The sequence below is a fragment of the Pimephales promelas genome, chromosome 1 (assembly GCF_988280905.1).
Source record: "Pimephales promelas chromosome 1, fPimPro1.hap1.1, whole genome shotgun sequence".
Taxonomy (NCBI): Eukaryota; Metazoa; Chordata; class Actinopteri; order Cypriniformes; family Leuciscidae; genus Pimephales; species Pimephales promelas.
The window spans coordinates 322,070-342,150 of record NC_142769.1 but is presented as its reverse complement, the minus strand read 5'-3'; the positions used below and the strand labels follow the sequence as shown (position 1 = coordinate 342,150).

Here is a 20,081-nt window from a genome sequence, read left to right as displayed (position 1 = left end):
TCTCGTCCTCGCGAGTTCGTTCTCCGGAGTCGAACTTGCCAAGTCTGAACTACCAAGGACGCAAGTCCGAAGTCTGCGTACTTGGTATTGAGAAACAGCGAATTGAAGAGAATTGGCACTGGCTGGTTACTTCCGGGTTCTGGACTGGCTGCAGTAACGCGTCTCTGTCCATAAGGGGGCGCTCGCGGTCGAGTGCAGAATGAATGGGAGTCAATGGGGTTTCACCCACTTTTCTCAGGATGTAATTTTTTGTCAAGAAATTTGAAAGTTGCATTCAAAAGGGAGGGCTAAGATAATACACTCAGCTGAAAACTGCACTTTTAAGTTCACTTATCTGTTCTAAAAATCCGTTCAAAACTGTGATGACGTCACACAATAGCAGAATGCTAGCGTGATCCGGCTAACAACAGCCAAACCTGTAAGACATCGAAAGGACAAAAGTACTCGTTCATTCGACTTTTGGCCTATAATCTATATTGAACTTGCGGAATCAACAATAAAATCTTTGTTAATTTAACGAGTAGCAGGTGAAAGAGACACATTTAGCCGTTTAGCCCCATAGACTCCCATTCATTCTGCTCTCGCCCGCGATCACCCCCAGTGGAATTATAATGGAACTGCAACCAGGATGATGCACAACGGGGCTAATAGGAAGTGCCGAGGCTCTCCGTTAGACGGCCAAACTCACAAAACTGTTATTTAAAAGGTCCAACCAACGGTTGTCCATACATGACCCATACATGGGTTGAAACAACCCAGCATTTTTATGAGAATATAGCTTATGTAATATCTAAACATTAAAGACAAGTAAACTGACAGTATAAAATAAGAAATAAATAGAATATAACAAAAATACAGGTGAAATAAACTGCTTTTCAGGAAGGTCTGCCAGTAGTTGTCAGGTACAGAAATGTAATAATGTAAGGAAATGTAAAAAACAAATATCAACTTACACACGGTGTGTGTTAAAGCGGATTAAAAACACCACATACACACATAAACAACATTAAACGCTGGATTTACACCACAGGGGGACTTTAACATTAAAAACACAGACAGTATCAGGAATATTAGGCTGCTGTCACTTTAAGACCGAATTTAATACACGAATCTGACGCACGAGTTTACGCTCAACTGTTTACGTTCACTTCAGACATAACCGACTGATTACTAGGCAAAGCGCGTTCAGTTTATTACGGAGTTTAGTTCACAACTGTCGCACATTCTTGCGCTTGAATTTGTGAACAGTCGAGGCTTAAACTGTCCTGAGCGTCGTTCACGTTCAGAATAAAAGCGTTTCACACACTCGCCATCGCTGACGTCTCCTGGCTCGCGTGTTCATCTCCGGCTCTGGTCATAACGCTTCAAACTGAACACATTTATAAGCACAGACCGTGGAATCAGCTTTTTATTACAGAAATTTAATTTAATCAGTTCCTCAACATTGACTTTAAACACACACACACACACACACACACACACACACACACCCGGAGAGCTAAGAGCCGTAGTAGCGCAGGACTCGGTCATCCGTGGGTTTGAGGATCTTCTTGTCGGCCATGTTGACGACCCATCCGGGATCCAGGCCGAAGAAGATCTGCCGCGGGTCCTTCCTCTGCGCCAGCATCTCGAAGCGCTCGTCCGCGCCCACGTCCGGCAGCCGGTAGCCGTACTTCTGCGCCAGACGCACGCGCGCGGCACGCACCTGGGCCGGGTCCGACAGGTAGCCGCGGTTACTGGCGTCGGTGTAATACGGCAGCAGATCCTCGCCGGGCAGCAGACGCTTGGGGATCGGCTCGCCAGACATGAGGAACGGCACGGGCTTGATGAGGACTTCTGGAACACACACACACACACACACACCTCATCAGTACGGGTGTATCTATCCCCACGATGCTCCTGTGAGCCTCTGGACTGCAGGGCTGGAGATTAGCGCATCATATGAAGAGAGTGTGTTAACGAAAATTAACTATACATTCAGTTGATTACATTTTAAAAGCTTAATTAAATTGTTTAAGTTTATATAAGAAATGCTCCAGAGATCAACATGCATTAGCTGAATCAGGGGTTAGCATTAGCTGAATCAAGGTTAGCATTAGCTGAATCAGGGGTTAACATTAGCTGAATCAGGGGTTAGCATTAGCTGAATCAAGGTTAGCATTAGCTGAATCAGGGGTTAGCATTAGCTGAATCAGGGGTTAGCATTAGCTGAATCAAGGTTAGCATTAGCTGAATCAGGGTTAGCATTAGCTGAATCAGGGTTAGCATTAGCTGAATCAGGGTTAGCATTAGCTGAATCAGGGTTAGCATTAGCTGAATCAGGGTTAACATTAGCTGAATCAGGGGTTAGCATTAGCTGAATCAAGGTTAGCATTAGCTGAATCAGGGTTAGCATTAGCTGAATCAGGGTTAGCATTAGCTGAATCAGGGTTAGCATTAGCTGAATCAGGGTTAGCATTAGCTGAATCAAGGTTAGCATTAGCTGAATCAGGGTTAGCATTAGCTGAATCAGGGTTAGCATTAGCTGAATCAGGGTCAGAATTAGCTGAATCAGGGGTTAGCATTAGCTGAATCAAGGTTAGCATTAGCTGAATCAGGGTCAGAATTAGCTGAATCAGGGGTTAGCATTAGCTGAATCAGGGTCAGCATTAGCTGAATCAGGGTCAGCATTAGCTGAATCAGGGGTTAGCATTAGCTTAATCAGGGTTAGCATTAGCTGAATCAGGGTTAACATTAGCTGAATCAGGGTCAGCATTAGCTGAATCAGGGTTAACATTAGCTGAATCAGGGTTAACATTAGCTGAATCAGGGTTAGCATTAGCTGAATCAGGGTCAGAATTAGCTGAATCAGGGGTTAGCATTAGCTGAATCAGGATTAGCATTAGCTGAATCAGGGGTTAGCATTAGCTGAATCAGGGGTTAGCATTAGCTTAATCAGGGTTAGCATTAGCTGAATCAGGGTTAACATTAGCTGAATCAGGGTTAACATTAGCTGAATCAGGGTTAACATTAGCTGAATCAGGGTTAACATTAGCTGAATCAGGGGTTAGCATTAGCTGAATCAGGGTTAGCATTAGCTGAATCAGGGTCAGAATTAGCTGAATCAGGGGTTAGCATTAGCTGAATCAGGGTTAGCATTAGCTGAATCAGGGGTTAGCATTAGCTGAATCAAGGTTAGCATTAGCTGAATCAGGGTTAGCATTAGCTGAATCAGGGTTAGCATTAGCTGAATCAGGGTTAGCATTAGCTGAATCAGGGTTAGCATTAGCTGAATCAAGGTTAGCATTAGCTGAATCAGGGTTAGCATTAGCTGAATCAGGGTTAGCATTAGCTGAATCAGGGTCAGAATTAGCTGAATCAGGGGTTAGCATTAGCTGAATCAAGGTTAGCATTAGCTGAATCAGGGTCAGAATTAGCTGAATCAGGGGTTAACATTAGCTGAATCAGGGTCAGCATTAGCTGAATCAGGGTCAGCATTAGCTGAATCAGGGGTTAGCATTAGCTTAATCAGGGTTAGCATTAGCTGAATCAGGGTTAACATTAGCTGAATCAGGGTCAGCATTAGCTGAATCAGGGTTAACATTAGCTGAATCAGGGTTAACATTAGCTGAATCAGGGTTAGCATTAGCTGAATCAGGGTCAGAATTAGCTGAATCAGGGGTTAGCATTAGCTGAATCAGGATTAGCATTAGCTGAATCAGGGGTTAGCATTAGCTGAATCAGGGGTTAGCATTAGCTTAATCAGGGTTAGCATTAGCTGAATCAGGGTTAACATTAGCTGAATCAGGGTTAACATTAGCTGAATCAGGGTTAACATTAGCTGAATCAGGGTTAACATTAGCTGAATCAGGGTTAACATTAGCTGAATCAGGGTTAGCATTAGCTGAATCAGGGTCAGAATTAGCTGAATCAGGGGTTAGCATTAGCTGAATCAGGATTAGCATTAGCATATACTGACGGAGGCTGCGCGGGTCATAGTAGCTAGTCGTGATCACGCCGCCGTTCCTCTCGACCGCAGCGATGGCTTTCTCTGACGCCACCTGCACCTCCAGGTTCACCGTCGCACAGAATATATCAGCACCCTGAAACACACACACACACACACACACACACACTTCAGTGAAAACCACCTGAATGAATAAACACAGACTACAAATACTTCATAGTCACACATACACTCACACATACACACACTCTCTCTCTCTCACTTACTCTCTCTCTCTCTCTCACTCACTCTATAACAGTCACTGGATCACTCACTTTCTCACTCCCTCACTTAATATATCTCTCTCCCTCTCTCACACACAGTCACTTGATCACTCACTAACACACACTCTCTCTCTCTCACTCTCTCTCTCTCACTCACACACACACCTCGTCAGTGAGCTGGACGCCGTGGTCTCTCTTCAGAGGCTGGATGGTGACTCCGCGGGCGTTGACGAGTTGGGTCAGATCGATGGGCAGTGTTGGGTCGATGCGACCCAGGTCGATGAGGTACTGGAGCCTCCGCAGGGTTAGAGGGGGATACTGCGGCCGGCGGCTGGAACACACACACACACACACACAGATCAGATCAGCCTACGGAAGAGAGTGTGTGTGCAACGGCTCACAGCATCACTGTTATTAGCGGAGGAACGAATCACAAAATTCACGGTTTTGATCAGCAAAAAAATTATATATATATATTTGACTGTGTGTGTGTGTGTGTGTTTGTGTGGATGGAAACTTTAAGAGTGGATAAACTGACAAACATCCGGTTTGAGTGTGTGCGTGTGTGTACAGATAGAGTGCGAGTCAGGATTTTCGCCTCTTCTTCTACATTTAAAATAGTTTGAGTGTGTAAATTGGCAAGAAAAAACACGTACCAATGATAAACTTTCACCCTATAATGGTTAAATTTAGCAGTTAATCTGCGAATCACACGCGGCAGCTGACCGTACGTTTGCACCGCTTTACCTGTGATCGGCGTTGTATCCGTATTTGGGGATGATGAGGTAGAAGGGGGTCTGGCCGCCCTCGAAGCCCAGCCGCGGCCGGTTCCCTCGCTGCCGCTCGCCCTTGTGACCCCGGCCGCTGCGGTTCCCGCCGTGAAGCCCTCGGCCCCTGCGCTTCTCCTGCGCGCACACAAGATCACAGCTCGAGGAGGGAACACACCGCGCTCTAGTAGAGCTGCACGATTCTAATACACTTAACATTTAGGGGGTTTAACGTCCCCCTGTAGTCTTTTATCCCTTAAAACTCATCTTTGATCACCAAAATTACATGTATAAATGTTCTTCCCTTAAAATATCTTGAATGTAACTCAACACCTTATTTAATATGCGCGGTTCTATGAATATGCAAATGAGCCCCGCCTCCACTCACTCACTCAGAGATTCACCGGTTGGCGATCACACGTTGATCTGATTGGTTACAAGGTGGTTTGTGACGTCAGAAACACCAGCGATTTCAAAGCGTGTTTTTGGTTCACTGCAGTTTTAAGGAGGAAATACTCAGCAATGCTGTCCACTTATCAACTTACACTGTTAAAGCGGATTAAACACACCACATACACACATAAACACTGGATTTACACCACAGGGGGATTTTAACAGACAATCGTCTAAAGATGAATAAATCAAGAATTTACTGGACATACAAAATATGAAGTCTTGTTTACTGTATTCAAAATAAAGTGACTTTGGGGTTAAAATTTGATTAAATAACTGCCAACGGGCTCAGAAAAAAACTTAAAAGGGAAGTTTCCATAACTCATAGTTTTTGTTAGTTTTCTTCTGCATCCCAAGTCTTGATTAAAAGAGGTTTGGATAATTCCATTGAACAAAAATACCGAGGAAGATTCATTTTTATGTCACAACTTCAAGCATTTAAGACTTTCTCACTAAATGGAAGGATAATTAATCCTTCATAAATGTCCTACCTACAACGACTTATTTCATTATAAACCTTAAAAGGTAATTTTAGACTATTATAAGAACATGTCTCCACTGCAGTTTTGAGCATCTGACCATGCTAGCACGCTAATCATCTCCGTGATATCCCCTCACAGGACAAACTCACATCTTTCTTCGCGCCGGGATTGGGCCGCAGGTTCGCGAGTGTAATGCGAGGCAGATTCTTCACGATATCGATGGTTTTCCCCGCTGTTGTCTTGCTCACAGACATCATAGAGCAGGAGAAATGCTAGTCAAGGACAGGTGACATGGGGAGGCTCATGTGGTGCGATAACCCGGAAGCACTCCCAGAAAGAACAATAATAAAAGTCACATGGCATATTTGGATTCACTGAAATATCGGTTTAAATGAAGTTACAAACTGTGAACAATAATTATTCACCATTAATTGTAAATTATTATGCCACAAGGTTGAGGTGTATTAATAATGTTAAAAAAAATAGAAATTACAATAAAAAGTACATGTTTTAATATTGCTGCAATCGTTCACGGGCTCAGTTTTAACTTAGTTATTGAATAGTATCGCAATACACATGAATAGTATGAAATTATGATTTATAATAAAATGGGCAGCATTTACTACACTAGGGTTGCAGGTTCTGACCTTAAACCTCATGGGAGAAACGAAGCTTTGAATCATTTGATTCCTCTATGTTTGATTCCTTAAATGATTCGCTGATACGCTGGTGACCCCTGCTGGTCAGATCAGTGTAAATGCAGCAAAAACTTGGTCAAAACCGTCAATTTGCAAAGCATCTGTAATGTTTCATTGAAGGGAGGCTATCATCTATTAAATGTAATTGACAAATATATGTATGTATATATATATATATATATATATATATATATATATATGAAGTATCTCTATAAAATATGTTATTGTATTATAGGGCTTGTTTCGTTTGTTTTATTGTGAGTTTGGCTAATCAAAGCAGACTTTTAACTACAACTCTTCATTTTTATTATCTGTCATTAAATGTGTCATATGTCTACAAATGTTTAAAATCATCACCCCCTAGTAATGACGTACCGAAGACTCGTTTACTGAAATCACGTGACTATGGCAGTTTGATACGCGGTTCGAATCACTGATTCAGAACAAATGATTCAAAAAGGATCTGAAGCTTTATGAACCGAAAGCGCCCGTCAGTGAGTGAGTCAGAATCATTACTGTTGCCGTGAGCTGTTGACATTGAAGCTTTCTGTTCATGAATACAACAAAGCTGGACGACTTTTACGCGCGCTAATAACATGTCAGCGATCGTTCCCGCCGCGCGTAAAGCAACGGCTGCAGTAAGTGACGTCATCATCGCTATATTGCCCTCAGATTTTGGGGTTTAAATGTTATATATTTTCAGCTTGTTGTGTGTTCCCCCTACAGGTGATATTCCTCCACGGTCTGGGAGACACAGGGTAAACCGTATCACGATTATGTGTCATGATTGAATGCAGTCTCGATGAAGTTTTTGACCAGATTGTGCTCTCCTCAGACACGGATGGGCTGAAGCTCTGGCGGCCATCAGGGCTCCTCATGTCAAGTACATCTGCCCTCATGCGTATGTAATAAACATACATGTATTTATTCAGTACATTGTCATATGGGTCATTCCTGTTATGCTGTACCACGTGACTGATATTTGCTTGTGTTATTATTATTATTATTATGCCATAGCAACCTATTTGAAAGAAATCTTTCTTTCTTCCTTTCTTCTTTCGTTGTTTCTCATTTTATTGTTTTCCTGTAACTCACCGTGAAAGTCCAGTCCAGCCGGTGTCCCTCAACATGAACATGGCGATGCCTTCCTGGTGACACACACACTCTCCTCTACAACCACACACACTCTCCTCGACACACAAACCTCTGCACTAAACACACTTCTCTGATGTGCTTTTAGGTTTGACATTATTAGCCTCCACCCTGATGCTGAAGAGGACGAATCTGGCATTAAAAGAGCCGCTGAGAGCAGTTGAGTATAATATAAACTACCGCCAGAACAACTGAATGCTGAATCCGCCATTACACGTGAACGACTCGAATGTGTCCGCAGTCAAACAACTGATCGATGGAGAAGTGAAGAACGGGATCCCGTCTCACAGGATTGTGTTGGGAGGCTTTTCTCAGGTGAGGCCAATGTCTCTCTCTCTCTCTTTCTCTCTCTCTGTTTACAATGACTCCGCCCCCCAGTGTCTGATTGGTCCAGATGAAATGACAGAAGAAACCTGTCTGATAACAGAGGAGAATTAAACATATTCTTTTCCTTCCGAGACTTTCAAGTTATAACTCTAAAACGGAGTCTCTTTTCTTACCGATTCGACTTACGGTTTTCCTATAAATGATTAAATGGAAAAATCCCATAGACTTACATTGACGAAGAATTAACAAAAATTTTAGCAAGATGCTAACCCAGATAGCAAACTGACATTGAATCAACGTGGAAATATGACATCGAAACAACGTTGATCTGACATTGTTTTGCTCATAGAATTAACGTTGAACCAACGTCAGACGCGTCATTCTTTCAAAACTAACGGAAAATCAACTTGAAATCAACGCGTTGTTTCAATGTTATGAAAGCAAACCAATTTTCGATTTTCATTTAGCTTTGAAGAATGCCGCGTCTGACGTTGGTTCAACGTTAATTCGATGAGCAAAATTATACTAGAAACATACTAATATATTATATCATGCTAGCAATGTCTTAATTTTGGTTATAAACATGTTAATGTGCCAAGTTATGTTACCGATGTGCTAAAGAATACTAGCAACACGTTAAAACTTGATAGAGCTGATTTTGTTAGCAACATACATGCTAGCAACAATCTAAAACATGTTAGCAACATGCTAAAACACCATAGCAACCTATTTGTCGGTCTGTCTTTTTTTGATGGAATTAAAAAATGGTTAAACTTCAGTCTTTTAAATCTTCTTCACTGTGTGTGTGTGTGTGTGTGTGTGTGTGTGTGTAGGGTGGAGCGCTCTCTCTCTATAGCGCGCTGACGGCGCGGCAGAAGCTAGCGGGTGTTGTAGCTCTTAGCTGCTGGCTGCCCCTCAGGAACTCGCTCTCACAGGTCGGGATATATCGATCTCGCATTAGCTCTGCAGGACATCACATGGTTCAACGCCGGTTTATTACAATCATATTCCCGCAGTTTATCAGGCCATGTTATTATAAAGTGTCTTCATAATCTTATATTTATATTTAATAAAGTCTATCACCTCTAAAACGTTTATTTTATTCTAACGCCACAGTGTTAAGTCAACTTTATTTATATAGCGCTTTATACGATACACATTCAAAGCTCTTTACAGAGGTGAACAGGAACTCAATGGGGTCCAACGGGTCAAAGGTCAGATGTGAGTTGCAGGTTCAAAGTCTCGACACGATCCAGCCGAGGAATGAGAGTCTGATCATTTACAACAAAACACACATTTATATACTTTAACCACTAATGCTGGTCTTGCTCTCGCTGTGATGCGACACACATCAGGGTGAAAGGTCACGCGTGACGTAGGCAGAAGAACCGACCCAGTGTTTACAGAGCGAATGTGAAAGACAGTCAAACGCCATTTATTAAAGAAATAAACGAAGTCGGATGATTTTCAAGTTGAAGGAGAAAAAGAGTTTTCACTCTACTATTCTGACCCGGAACACGCGTGACCTTTCACCCTGATGACGTAATGTGTGTCGCATCACAGCGAGAGCAAGACCAGCATTAGTGGTTAAAGTATATAAATGTGTGTTTTGTTGTAAATGATCAGACTCTCATTCCTCGGCTGGATCGTGTCGAGACTTTGAACCTGAAACTCACATCTGACCTTTGACCCGTTGGACCCCATTGAAGACACTATATGGAGAAATCCTGGAGTGCGTTCCTCAAAAACCTTCATTTCTTTTCCACTGAAGACAGAAACACTTGAACATGTTTGATAGTAAACTATCAGGAGATGTTAATTCTGAAGTGAACTCATGTCCTTGTTGCGTGTTTGACCTCTGTCGTCCAGTCAGGGGTCAGTAATCGGCAGATGTCGGTGCTGCAGTGTCATGGGGACGCGGATCCGCTCGTTCCTCCGCTCTTCGGCCGACTCGCTGTGGAGAAGCTCAAGACGATCCTCGACCCGGCCAACATCAGCTTCAGGACCTACCCTGGGCTTCCTCACAGCGCCTGTCCCGAGGTGTGCCACACACACACACACACACACACGGCCTTGAATTCTTGGATTCTTCTAAACGAATAAAGCCTTAATTGGCTCCTGTGCGCTCGTTAAGGTTCGGAGCAGATCAGTTGTCTATTTGTTCCCATGACTTTCCAAATGAAGGAAGAAATAAATTCTGCCGTCAGAAGAGAGAATGATGGGAAGTTTGCCGTCACTAGCCGCGTTTCCATTACCCTTCAATTTGCGCAAATTGAAATAGCGAAATGAAAATACGCTCAATGGAAACACGTCAATTTCGCAAAAACTCCCGTTTATCGCAAAAACGTTTTTCCGCTCGCATGAGGAGGTTTTTCAGGCACTTCGAAAAAGGATTTTTCCGCAAAACTGCAATGGAAACGGATTTTGCGCATTTACAGTCACCTGACTGGTCCGTGTCCGCAAATAATAATAATAATTATTAGGGCTGGGTATTGACACAAATTTCACAATTCGATTCGATTTCGATTCACAAGCTTGCAATTCGATTCAATTACGATTCGATTCAATATTGATTATTTTGGATATCAGGTACATTACATGGCAATTTTCTCAAGGAAAACAAATCTCTTAACTAATGCTGTAAACTATGGGAGTCAGTTGTAGCCTATATGGTTCATTAGCCTACTATAATGTTGAAGATAAAAATTAACTGATTTGTAGCTATGCAAACACTTGAATTACACTTTTATTTTTATAGTAAGAAAGTTATATGAAATATAAACATTTAAATGGTGGCTGTACCTTTACAATAGCCTTTATAGACTAAAGCTTGAAATGTCCACTTTAAAAAGAACAAATTCGAATCGTAAACTAATACCTTCTGATTATGTAATCCGTATGAAAGGTGCCGTTCTCTCTAAAGGTGCATCCGGAGATTATGTTTTTAGCTCGAAGACGCATTTATAATAACTCGCCAATAGACTATACAGCGCTGCGGGAAAAATATCATAAATAGGCTATCCATGTTCATATTCGGCCTTAGAAAACCAGTAAAATCTACATTTTTCCCCATATTAATTTGTGAATATTTTAAATGTTTTAAAGGGCAAACAAATATCTGAAATTTCGTTGAGATGTAGCCTATATAGCGCAGCATTGGTGTGGTCAAACTAAAATGATGGTGTTCAACTTTGCGTTTTAAAAATACAACAACCGTTCATTTTTCGTTTTGCAACGAGCGTTTGGACATAATACGAGATAGAGTTCTTTATTAAATTCATTTAAAAAAAGAAACAATAATTACAGGAATAGCCTCTAAACCTCAAAGAAATGAAGACATCGAAGCAGAAATAAGGGAGAAACACCAGGAACTCTGTGTCTTTCCCTGCTATTAATGCTTGGATAACACACCACGTCTCCGTCCATTAATAATAATAATAATAATAATAATTTCTATTGCGGTGCATGGCTGTGAAATAAGTTATAAACCTACCAAAGTCCGTTGATTTTTGGAATGAATTATCGCGAGATTAAAAAAAGGCGTTTTAGTCGCATAACATCGGTTAATGGAAACACCGTCATTTCGCAATAGTTTTTAATCGAAATTTGGAAAATGTCGCAAAAGTTTTGAACAAATCTGTAATGGAAGCGCGCCTACTCCCTCGGCTATTATACAAACAGTTTTGCTTTTTAAGTCATATAACAAGAATTATAGTGCTATGAGTGTTTGTTTTTAATGAAAATATGAAAAACTCTCCGTTTCTCACAACAGGAAATGATGGACATCAAGCAGTTCATTGAGAAGCAGCTTCCCCCAATCAACCAGTGAACACACACACGTGAATCATGACGCTGATCTTCTGTAAATGTATTCACAATTGAAAATGTATTAAAGTTTGATTTATTTTAAATGCAATAAATTAAAATAAGACTTTTTCCACATTTATATTTTTTTGAGTACATTAACTTTTTATGTATAATCTGATTTTTATCAAAATGTGGATTTTATTATTTTTTATTATAGTCATGTGGATTTTTGTGAATGTTTTGAATGAAAGATTAGAGGAGAAATAGCATAAACTATTATTTACCCAGCGAACCCCCTATATATATATCACTTTGACTGCCAGCGTTGTTTAATTGTGTTTGTAATTATGTTTTTTTACACAGATTTTTCGTGAAGTAAATACTACTGAAAAAAACAACAATGCAGTTTACATGAAAAAGTTAGTTCAGACAAGAATAAAACAAACGAAGTAAATTCCATATCAGTACTTAATTCAAGCGAGTAAAAATGAAAGTTTAAATATCAACTCGATAAAATTAAGTAAAAATGACTCAACTTTTCTGATACTGGGGTTCCCATCATGCACTGGACTTTGAATAATTAACAAGGTTCATTTTTCACTGGTTTCCAGCTGTATTTACTCTGTATTAGTATTAGTAACCTGCCATTTTGTAACATTTTGAGTAAATTTTTTGCTCAAACATAAAAACGACCCATCAAATGTGACCGCCAGTGTGTACTGTCTACCAAGTATTGAGGTGTTTTCATTCACATGATGCTTAACATCTGACATGATGTAATATAAATAACTTAGATGATCTAAGTAAAGCACATACTATAAATGACTAATAAAATTCAATGTTATTGTTTTAGTGAAACGTTAGGAAATTTCAACTAAATCAATATTAATCAACTTTTTACTAGCCAAGATAAAATGACTTATTTTCTGTAATTTTACTTAATTCCACATTCCAAGTAAATTTAACTTAAGGATTTCTAATTAAATACTGTATGTTTAGGTTTTTACTCTGCGAATCTTTATAAATTTACTAGCATTATCTGAGTGAAGAAAGTTGCCTAGCTTTTTTCAAGTAAATCCTACTCTAATTGTTTTCAGTGTATGTGCAGATATCTTAAATCCTAAAACTTGTGTTAACTTAGCTTGCATTTAGATGTAGGGTTAGTTTAGTCCATGCAGTCTGTTGCAGTTTTTAAATCAATGATTGCACATGGGACATTTTTATTTTGTACTTTAATGTTGCTTTTCTCTTTTTGTACAGTTATTACACATAAGTCTATAAAATGCATTAATTGCATCATTAAAGGCATAAACAGAGTTGACCTCATAGGTCGATGTGAGCAAGATCTAATGATCTAATTCCACATGTAAATGGTCAATCCTCTAGATTGAAACTAGCCGAAGCTCCGATGTTCGAGTCTATCCTAGTCTGAGGCAAGGCACACTCACGGTTCTGCCATTATAAGTGTATATCCGAGGCGAGCATAGATTATATCTTACATTGAACTACAACTTCTTAAATAGACTTTTCAATAGGGTCGAGATCTGGGGAATTTGAACTCAAACCGTTCCCGAACCACACGTAACGTTCAGAGGTCTCGTGGAGTTCGTGCTTCGGTTTCTGCATGTCCATGAGGCGTGTGTCTCGCAGCACTACAAAATGCAATAAAAGTAAATGCATTTGAGAATCGTGTAAATTTATAAAACTGTGCGTAGGATCTTTACTGAAAGTGTACATGCGCCCGAAAGCTTAAACAGATTCAGACTTATAAAAGCGTGCGTACGCCAGATCCTGCCAGAGGAAGATTGTGTTCACATGCGTCTCCTCCCCGAATTAAAGGGTTAGTTCACCCAAACATGAAAACTCTGTCAGTATTTACTCGCCCTCATGTTTAAGACCTTCGTTCATCTTCGCAACACAAATTAAGATATTTAAGATATTAAGATCACTCCTGCATACTAGTCCATAGGCTTCTTGAGGGCATCGAAAAGTCATTAAAGACATCGTTAAAATAGTCCAAGTGACTACAGCGGCTCAATCTTAACTTTATCAAACGACGAGAACACTTTTTGTGCGCAAAAACAACAAAAATAACGACTTTATTTCAACTATTGGTTTATTTCTCCCTCTGCGCGAGTCAGGTTACTAGTTTAATAGCGTAAGCTTCTGTTATTGTACGTCACACGCATCACACACACATGACCAGCGTCGGCCAATAGTGAGCCTTCGTGTGACGTAGCTTTACTTAATCACACTACGCTAACTGACTACAGGCTCATGGAGAAGGAAGTGAATAGTTGAGATAAAGTCGTTATTTTTGTTGTTTTTTTGCGCACAAAAGTGTTCTCGTCGTTTGATAAAGTTAAGATTGAGCCCCTGTAGTCATTTGGACTATTTTAACGATGTCTTTAATGACTTTTCGAGGCCAGCAAGAGTCATTCCCTCAAGAAGCCTATGGACTAGTATGCAGGAGCGATCTTAATATCTTAAATATCTTAATTTGTGTTGCGAAGATGAACGAAGGTCTTAAACATGAGGGCGAGTAAATACTGACAGAATTTTCATATTTGGGTGAACTAACCCTTTAACTAGCTTACAACGCCTCTTTTTACTATGTATATCCTCATCTATGAGTCCGTGTTTAACAGTACAAGACATTAGGAGAAGATATGCGTCATATTACATCGCTTAAAGCATTTATTAGCCTATCCTTGCCTTGTTTTTGAATATATAAATCAAATAGTATAAAACACGATGGTTATAAATGAGACCTGATCACCTGGGATGAAAGATACGAGGTCTACAGGGAAGTGTGTGTGTGTTAGGACTCGCTGGGCGTCTGAAGGGCCTGTAGGAGGTCAGCGTACATGCTGGAGTTCATGAAGCGTGGGAAGGAGTCTCTCTGCATGAGCGTGTAGATCTGCAGCTGCGCCTCGTCAAACGTGCACGAGGACGGATCCTGCATTTTGTTGTGGATCACCTGACGCACACGCGAGTCCAGACTCACCTGGAGACACAAACACAGGTCATCACGAGCCGCGGGGTCGAAATGAAGCTCCGGGTAAGAATTCCCCCTCAGAAAGTCCCTTCTTGCCAGGAACTACTTTTTCAAAGTTCGGGAGCTTTAAGGGGTGGGGCTTGGGCTCTGAACATGCTGATTGGTTGAGTTCACCACCATTTGTAAAACGAGTCATGAACTCAACCAATCAGCTCCTTCAGAGCCCAAGCCCCACCCCTGAAAGTTCCCGAACTTTGAAAAAGTAGTTCCCGGCAAGTAGTGTTGTCCTTCGTCAACTTCGTTCCTGGGACTAATTGTTTCGGTGGAAACGCGGAAATGTTTAACAACAAAAGTACAAGCGTGGAATGTGGAAATGAGCATGTATACCTCTTTAGGTGATTTCACAGAGACGTAGTCCTCGTAGATTTGTTTCACGGTCTGTTCAACTGTGGTTTGGTTGGTCTGTTTCTTTAGATCCTCACAGATGAGCCAAAATTTCAGGTTTTCTTCACTAAACTCAGACTTGAGGAACTGTTGGAAGTGCAAACGACCTTGAGGATTTTTCATTAAACGCTCGAATGACTCCGCCCACGACTGGACCTCCTCCAGGGTGAGCTGAGGCCTAGAGGACACATCATCATTAACTCTTTAGTTAGAGACAGCATTTATCATCATTTACACAAAACTTTCATGGGCCACAGAATACTTTGTTGTATGAATATCTGAACATGCTTTATATATATTAGAGCCAAACCGATATATCGGCCGATATATATTAGGCATTTTCCAAAATATCGGTATCGGCAGTTATAATGGCCGATAAATGAATATTTAAAAAATAAAATAAAAACGGACGAAACACGCTTCAATCATCTCTCCTTGGCCTGTTAGATTGAAAATTTATGTTTTACAATTTGCAGTATGATGTCATCTATTGCTAAATTATGGCTCATCATAGACTAGCTAACCACAAAGCTAGCTAATGAAGACCGCTAACGTTAACATTAATGAGCTTGGAAACCACAATGAACTTGTAATGATTACTGTATTTATAACTAGCATATCTCTAGTTACAGTCCCTGCATTGTAAAATGTAAGTTATACTTGCGTTGCGAGGAGTGAACATTTAGACATAGAGAAAAAGCATCAAACGTATCTTGTGCAGAAAAGTTAGCTTTTCTTTTACACGTGTGTGAAATCCAACAATATTTAACAAAAAAAAATATCGGCCGATATATCGGATTTTAAAACCCCAAAATATTTGTATCGGTGTCGGCCTTCAAAATCCTTTATCGGTCGGGCTCTAATATATATATATATATATACGCAAAGTGCTGCGCTGCTAAAGCAAATGCTAACAGTGTGAAGGTGTAGCAGCGAGCTCATTCGTATATCTGCAGTGTCATTCACTGCGATTAATCACATTTCCAACCAAAATGACGGTTGAAAGTATATGTTCAATATATATTTGTTCAAAACAAACTTTACTAACATTATAAATAAACCTCAAGGAACATTAAAGAAATAAAAAAGAGGGATGTCTCTAAAAGCGACTACTTTTTAACTTACAACACAACTCACATCTGTTCGATATCAGCCTCCTCTTGTTCTTCTGAGATCGTCGTCATAGTTTTTTCCTCCTTAGCAGAGCGTACTGTCAGACTACACACACACACACACACACACACACACACACACACACACATTATAAAAACATGTTTTCTGTGACGGCTGAATGTCTCCGGAGAGGCTCCTAATGAATTGGAGATCTCAGCTCATCTACATTAGCCTTAATGAAGTTTTCATCTCAAACACACTAGACTTACACTTTAGTTCACTTAAAATGCACTGCAAAAATATATTTTTTTACCTGAATTGTACAGAGAATATGTATTATATCAAGCTTAAAGTTGTAAAGGCAATGTTTTACAAAATATTAATCTCCAACGCACATTCACAAAACAATGTCTGCTCTTGCATCAACAAGCATGTGTCCTTGTTCTCTCTTGAACGCGTGTTGGAGATTAACGGGATAGTTCACCCAAAAATTAACATTAGCCCATGATTTACTCTCCCTCAAGTGTAGAAGACTTGCTTCTGTCAGACGAATACGATCAGAGTTATATTAAAAATGTCCTGACTCTTCCAAGCTTTATAATGGCAGTGAATGGACTGTTTTGTTTTGAAGTCCAATCCATCCAATCCATTAATCTATCCATCATAAAAGTGCATCAATCCATCATAAAAGTGCATCTATCCATCACAAAAGTGCATCTATCCATCACAAAAGTGCATCTATCCATCATAAAAGTGCATCTATCCATCATAAAAGTGCATCTGTCCATCATAAAAGTGCATCTGTCCATCATAAAAGTGCATCTGTCCATCATAAAAGTGCATCTATCATCATAAAAGTGCATCTGTCCATCATAAAAGTGCATCTATCCATCATAAAAGTGCATCTGTCCATCATAAAAGTGCATCTATCATCATAAAAGTGCATCTGTCCATCATAAAAGTGCATCTGTCCATCATAAAAGTGCATCTGTCCATCATAAAAGTGCATCTATCCATCATAAAAGTGCATATATCCATGATAAAAGTGCATCTATCATCATAAAAGTGCATCTGTCCATCATAAAAGTGCATCTGTCCATCATAAAAGTGCATCTGTCCATCATAAAAGTGCATCTGTCCATCATAAAAGTGCATCTGGATGGATATAAATAAACATATACATCTATCCACTGCCATTATAAAGCTTGGAAGAGCCAGGACATGTATTCTATAACTCAGATTGTATTCGAACTGTCCATTTAAAGACGAGTGTCCTCACCAGGAGCAGCTGCAGCAACAGCACCAGCAGAAGCAGCAGGCGTTCGCCGGAGTGTGTGGCGGGTCCAGGGTTCGGGTCGGGGTGTGTGTGGGGTCGGGGTCCAGGGTTCGGGTCGAGGTGTTTGTGGGGTCGGGCTCTAGGGTTCGGGTCGGGGTGCTCTCCCCCATCTCCACCCGTTCAGAGCCCATCAGCAGCACCACTTTCCACTCAGCAGACGCGTTCCCACCGGACAGAAGAGGATCTGTGCCACACATGCAACACTTATAACGCTTAATCATATCATACTTCATTAATTGAATCAGCCCTCAGGTGTAAGAGGCCCGAATGCCACAAGACACACACACACACACACACACATCCCGAGAGAACAATCACAACTCAACACCTGCGATCAATGCTGTTTACACCCAGCGTTCTTTAGCAGTATTATAATCATCAGTTACAAACGGTTTATTAAGTATTTTTCCTTTTTTTGTAGTATTGATCAAATAATGCCAAATGCCTATAAAACGGAATGCCATCCATGCACATCATGACTGTTTAATTTAGTCAAATCAACAGCATCATATTTTTCATCTTTCATTATTCATAATGGATTTCAATTTATTTATTGAATCATGATTATATCAACACATTGACTGACTTTCGATTAAATACACGTTTCTGTATTTAGGCTATATTTGTGTGGAATGCTGTTTGCGTGACATAAATCATACGAGCAGCATAGTATCTCAAATCATATTAATACCGATATGCCTCACAATACGCAATAATGCACATATACACACATATAATTACAACAAAATAATGAAACTCACCTTTTCAACATGTGTGTTGCAGAAAAGACGAACACACGGCTCTCGTTCTGTGCGCGCGATGCCCCCTCACGCGCGCGCGCATGCGCATGCCACAGACTGCTTCAGATGCTCTGGCGCGCGCATATCATCACATGTTGTACAAAAAATCGAACCGTTATTAGTACAGGCAGATTCATAATCTAATATATATAATTGGTGTTTTGTTTTCTTTAAATGTACTCTGGGATCCCTCGAGAACGATTTCAAAGGGTTTATCCCCAGGTGAAAAAGACGTTGTATTAAATGTATTAAAAATATATTTGAAATACAAATAGTGTGTTTATAATACATTTGTATTTACAACATGCTTATTTAAAGTGTACTAAAAATTTATTTTATTGCATTTTAGTATATTTCTAAAAAGTATACTAGAAGTACATTGGTAATAAATATATATTTAATTACACTTTTAAGAAATATACTATAGAAAAGCATACTTTTAATGTATTTATAAAAAGTATATTAGTAATATATTGGTAATAAATGTATGCTTTATTATATTTTTAATAAATATGCTAATGATAATTATACTTTAAATGTATTTCTAAAAAGTATATTAGAACTACATTGGTAATAAATATATGTTTAAATACACTTTTAAGAAATACACTATAGAAAAGCATACTTTTAATGTATTTCTAAAAAGTATATTATTAGTACATTGGTAATAAATGTATGCTTAATTATATTTTTAATAAATATGCTAATGACAATCATGCTTTAAATATGTTTCTAAAAAGTGTACTAGAAGTACATTGGTATTTAATTACATTTTTAAGAAATATGCTAAATACAAACATATTTTAATTGTATTTAAAAATGTTCTACTAGAAATGCAATGCTAATAAATATACACTTAATTACACTTTTAGAAATATGCTAAAAACAAACATAGTTTTAGTGAAATTTTAGTGTATTTACAGAAAGCATACTTGTTGCTAAATTAAAGTAATTTTTGTGTTTACTTGTGTATAGCAATTTGTAACCTTATAACTTATTTAACCTTGTATAGGACTAGAGCAATATATTTTTAATATTTATGTTATACTGTAGCATGTGCTTCAGCCCTGCTTTAAAAAAATATTGTGAAAAATAAATGAGACATATATATATATATATATATATATATATATATATATATATATATATATATATATATATATATATATATATATATATATATATATATATACATATATATATATATATATATGAAGTTTAAAAATTGCAGTATACTTCTGCATTAATTAATCAAATAGTCTTTCCCACAAAACTGAATACCAGTACTTGCACACATCAACATAAAAGATCAGGTGTACATTCTAGAAAAACAAAATAAATTTGTTAAAGCTTGACTCTTACATTTGTTTAGCCAAAATGAATAAAAAAACTGTTTATAAAGCATGTTATGTTTATATTAACAGAGTTGTTTCTTTTTTTGTGGCCGTTAGTTAGTTAGTTAGTATTTCCAGCTGCATTCATTTGGACCAATCAG

At 39.2% G+C, this 20,081-nt stretch overlaps 3 protein-coding genes across 5 annotated transcripts; 1 reads left to right on the top strand and 2 right to left on the bottom strand.

The window, feature by feature from the left end:
* Positions 1-1,395: 1,395 nt before the first annotated feature.
* Positions 1,396-6,233, bottom strand: mrpl15 (mitochondrial ribosomal protein L15). Its single transcript, XM_039673130.2, has 5 exons — positions 6,061-6,233; positions 4,957-5,114; positions 4,375-4,540; positions 3,959-4,082; positions 1,396-1,836 (listed from the first exon to the last, which is right to left on the bottom strand). The coding sequence occupies exons 1-5, from the start codon at positions 6,166-6,168 to the stop codon at positions 1,499-1,501; spliced, it is 894 nt and encodes a 297-aa protein (XP_039529064.1). The 5' UTR covers positions 6,169-6,233; the 3' UTR covers positions 1,396-1,498.
* Positions 6,234-7,079: 846 nt separating this feature from the next.
* lypla1 (lysophospholipase 1) lies at positions 7,080-12,599 on the top strand. 3 transcript variants are annotated; one of them, XM_039673131.2, is made up of 9 exons: positions 7,080-7,247; positions 7,336-7,367; positions 7,445-7,510; positions 7,713-7,760; positions 7,850-7,920; positions 8,003-8,076; positions 8,922-9,023; positions 9,958-10,128; positions 11,861-12,599. In XM_039673131.2, exons 1-9 carry the CDS (start codon positions 7,206-7,208, stop codon positions 11,915-11,917), a joined length of 663 nt encoding a protein of 220 aa, XP_039529065.1. In that variant the 5' UTR covers positions 7,080-7,205; the 3' UTR covers positions 11,918-12,599. The 3 variants fall into 3 exon arrangements, with proteins under 3 accessions (XP_039529065.1, XP_088986875.1, XP_039529066.1); XM_089130749.1 differs by lacking the exon at positions 7,080-7,247 and having other exon boundaries at positions 7,718-7,760; XM_039673132.2 differs by lacking the exons at positions 7,080-7,247; positions 7,336-7,367 and having other exon boundaries at positions 7,374-7,510; positions 7,718-7,760.
* Positions 12,600-14,407: 1,808 nt separating this feature from the next.
* Positions 14,408-18,705, bottom strand: LOC120480159 (regulator of G protein signaling 20). The gene is made up of 5 exons (XM_039673129.2): positions 18,548-18,705; positions 17,730-17,970; positions 16,475-16,555; positions 15,281-15,515; positions 14,408-14,902 (listed from the first exon to the last, which is right to left on the bottom strand). The coding sequence occupies exons 2-5, from the start codon at positions 17,915-17,917 to the stop codon at positions 14,717-14,719; spliced, it is 690 nt and encodes a 229-aa protein (XP_039529063.2). The 5' UTR covers positions 17,918-17,970; positions 18,548-18,705; the 3' UTR covers positions 14,408-14,716.
* Positions 18,706-20,081: the final 1,376 nt, after the last annotated feature.

Excerpts from the sequence above, each read along its gene's own strand:
- mrpl15 (XM_039673130.2), bottom strand. The coding sequence starts at position 6,168 with ATGATGTCTGTGAGCAAGACAACAGCGGGGAAAACCATCGATATCGTG. Across the intron at positions 4,083-4,374 it reads GCGTCCAGCTCACTGACGAG|GGTGCTGATATATTCTGTGC; the intron begins GTGTGTGTGTGA and ends TGTGTGTTTCAG. Across the intron at positions 1,837-3,958 it reads CTATGACCCGCGCAGCCTCC|AAGTCCTCATCAAGCCCGTG; the intron begins GTCAGTATATGC and ends TGTGTGTTCCAG.
- LOC120480159 (XM_039673129.2), bottom strand. The coding sequence starts at position 17,917 with ATGGGCTCTGAACGGGTGGAGATGGGGGAGAGCACCCCGACCCGAACC. Across the intron at positions 16,556-17,729 it reads TGTTGCTGCAGCTGCTCCTG|TCTGACAGTACGCTCTGCTA; the intron begins GTGAGGACACTC and ends GTGTGTGTGTAG. Across the intron at positions 15,516-16,474 it reads GAGGCTGATATCGAACAGAT|GCCTCAGCTCACCCTGGAGG; the intron begins GTGAGTTGTGTT and ends TGTGTCCTCTAG.
- lypla1 (XM_039673131.2), top strand. The coding sequence starts at position 7,206 with ATGTCAGCGATCGTTCCCGCCGCGCGTAAAGCAACGGCTGCA. Across the intron at positions 7,248-7,335 it reads CGCGTAAAGCAACGGCTGCA|GTGATATTCCTCCACGGTCT; the intron begins GTAAGTGACGTC and ends TTCCCCCTACAG. Across the intron at positions 7,761-7,849 it reads AACATGGCGATGCCTTCCTG|GTTTGACATTATTAGCCTCC; the intron begins GTGACACACACA and ends ATGTGCTTTTAG.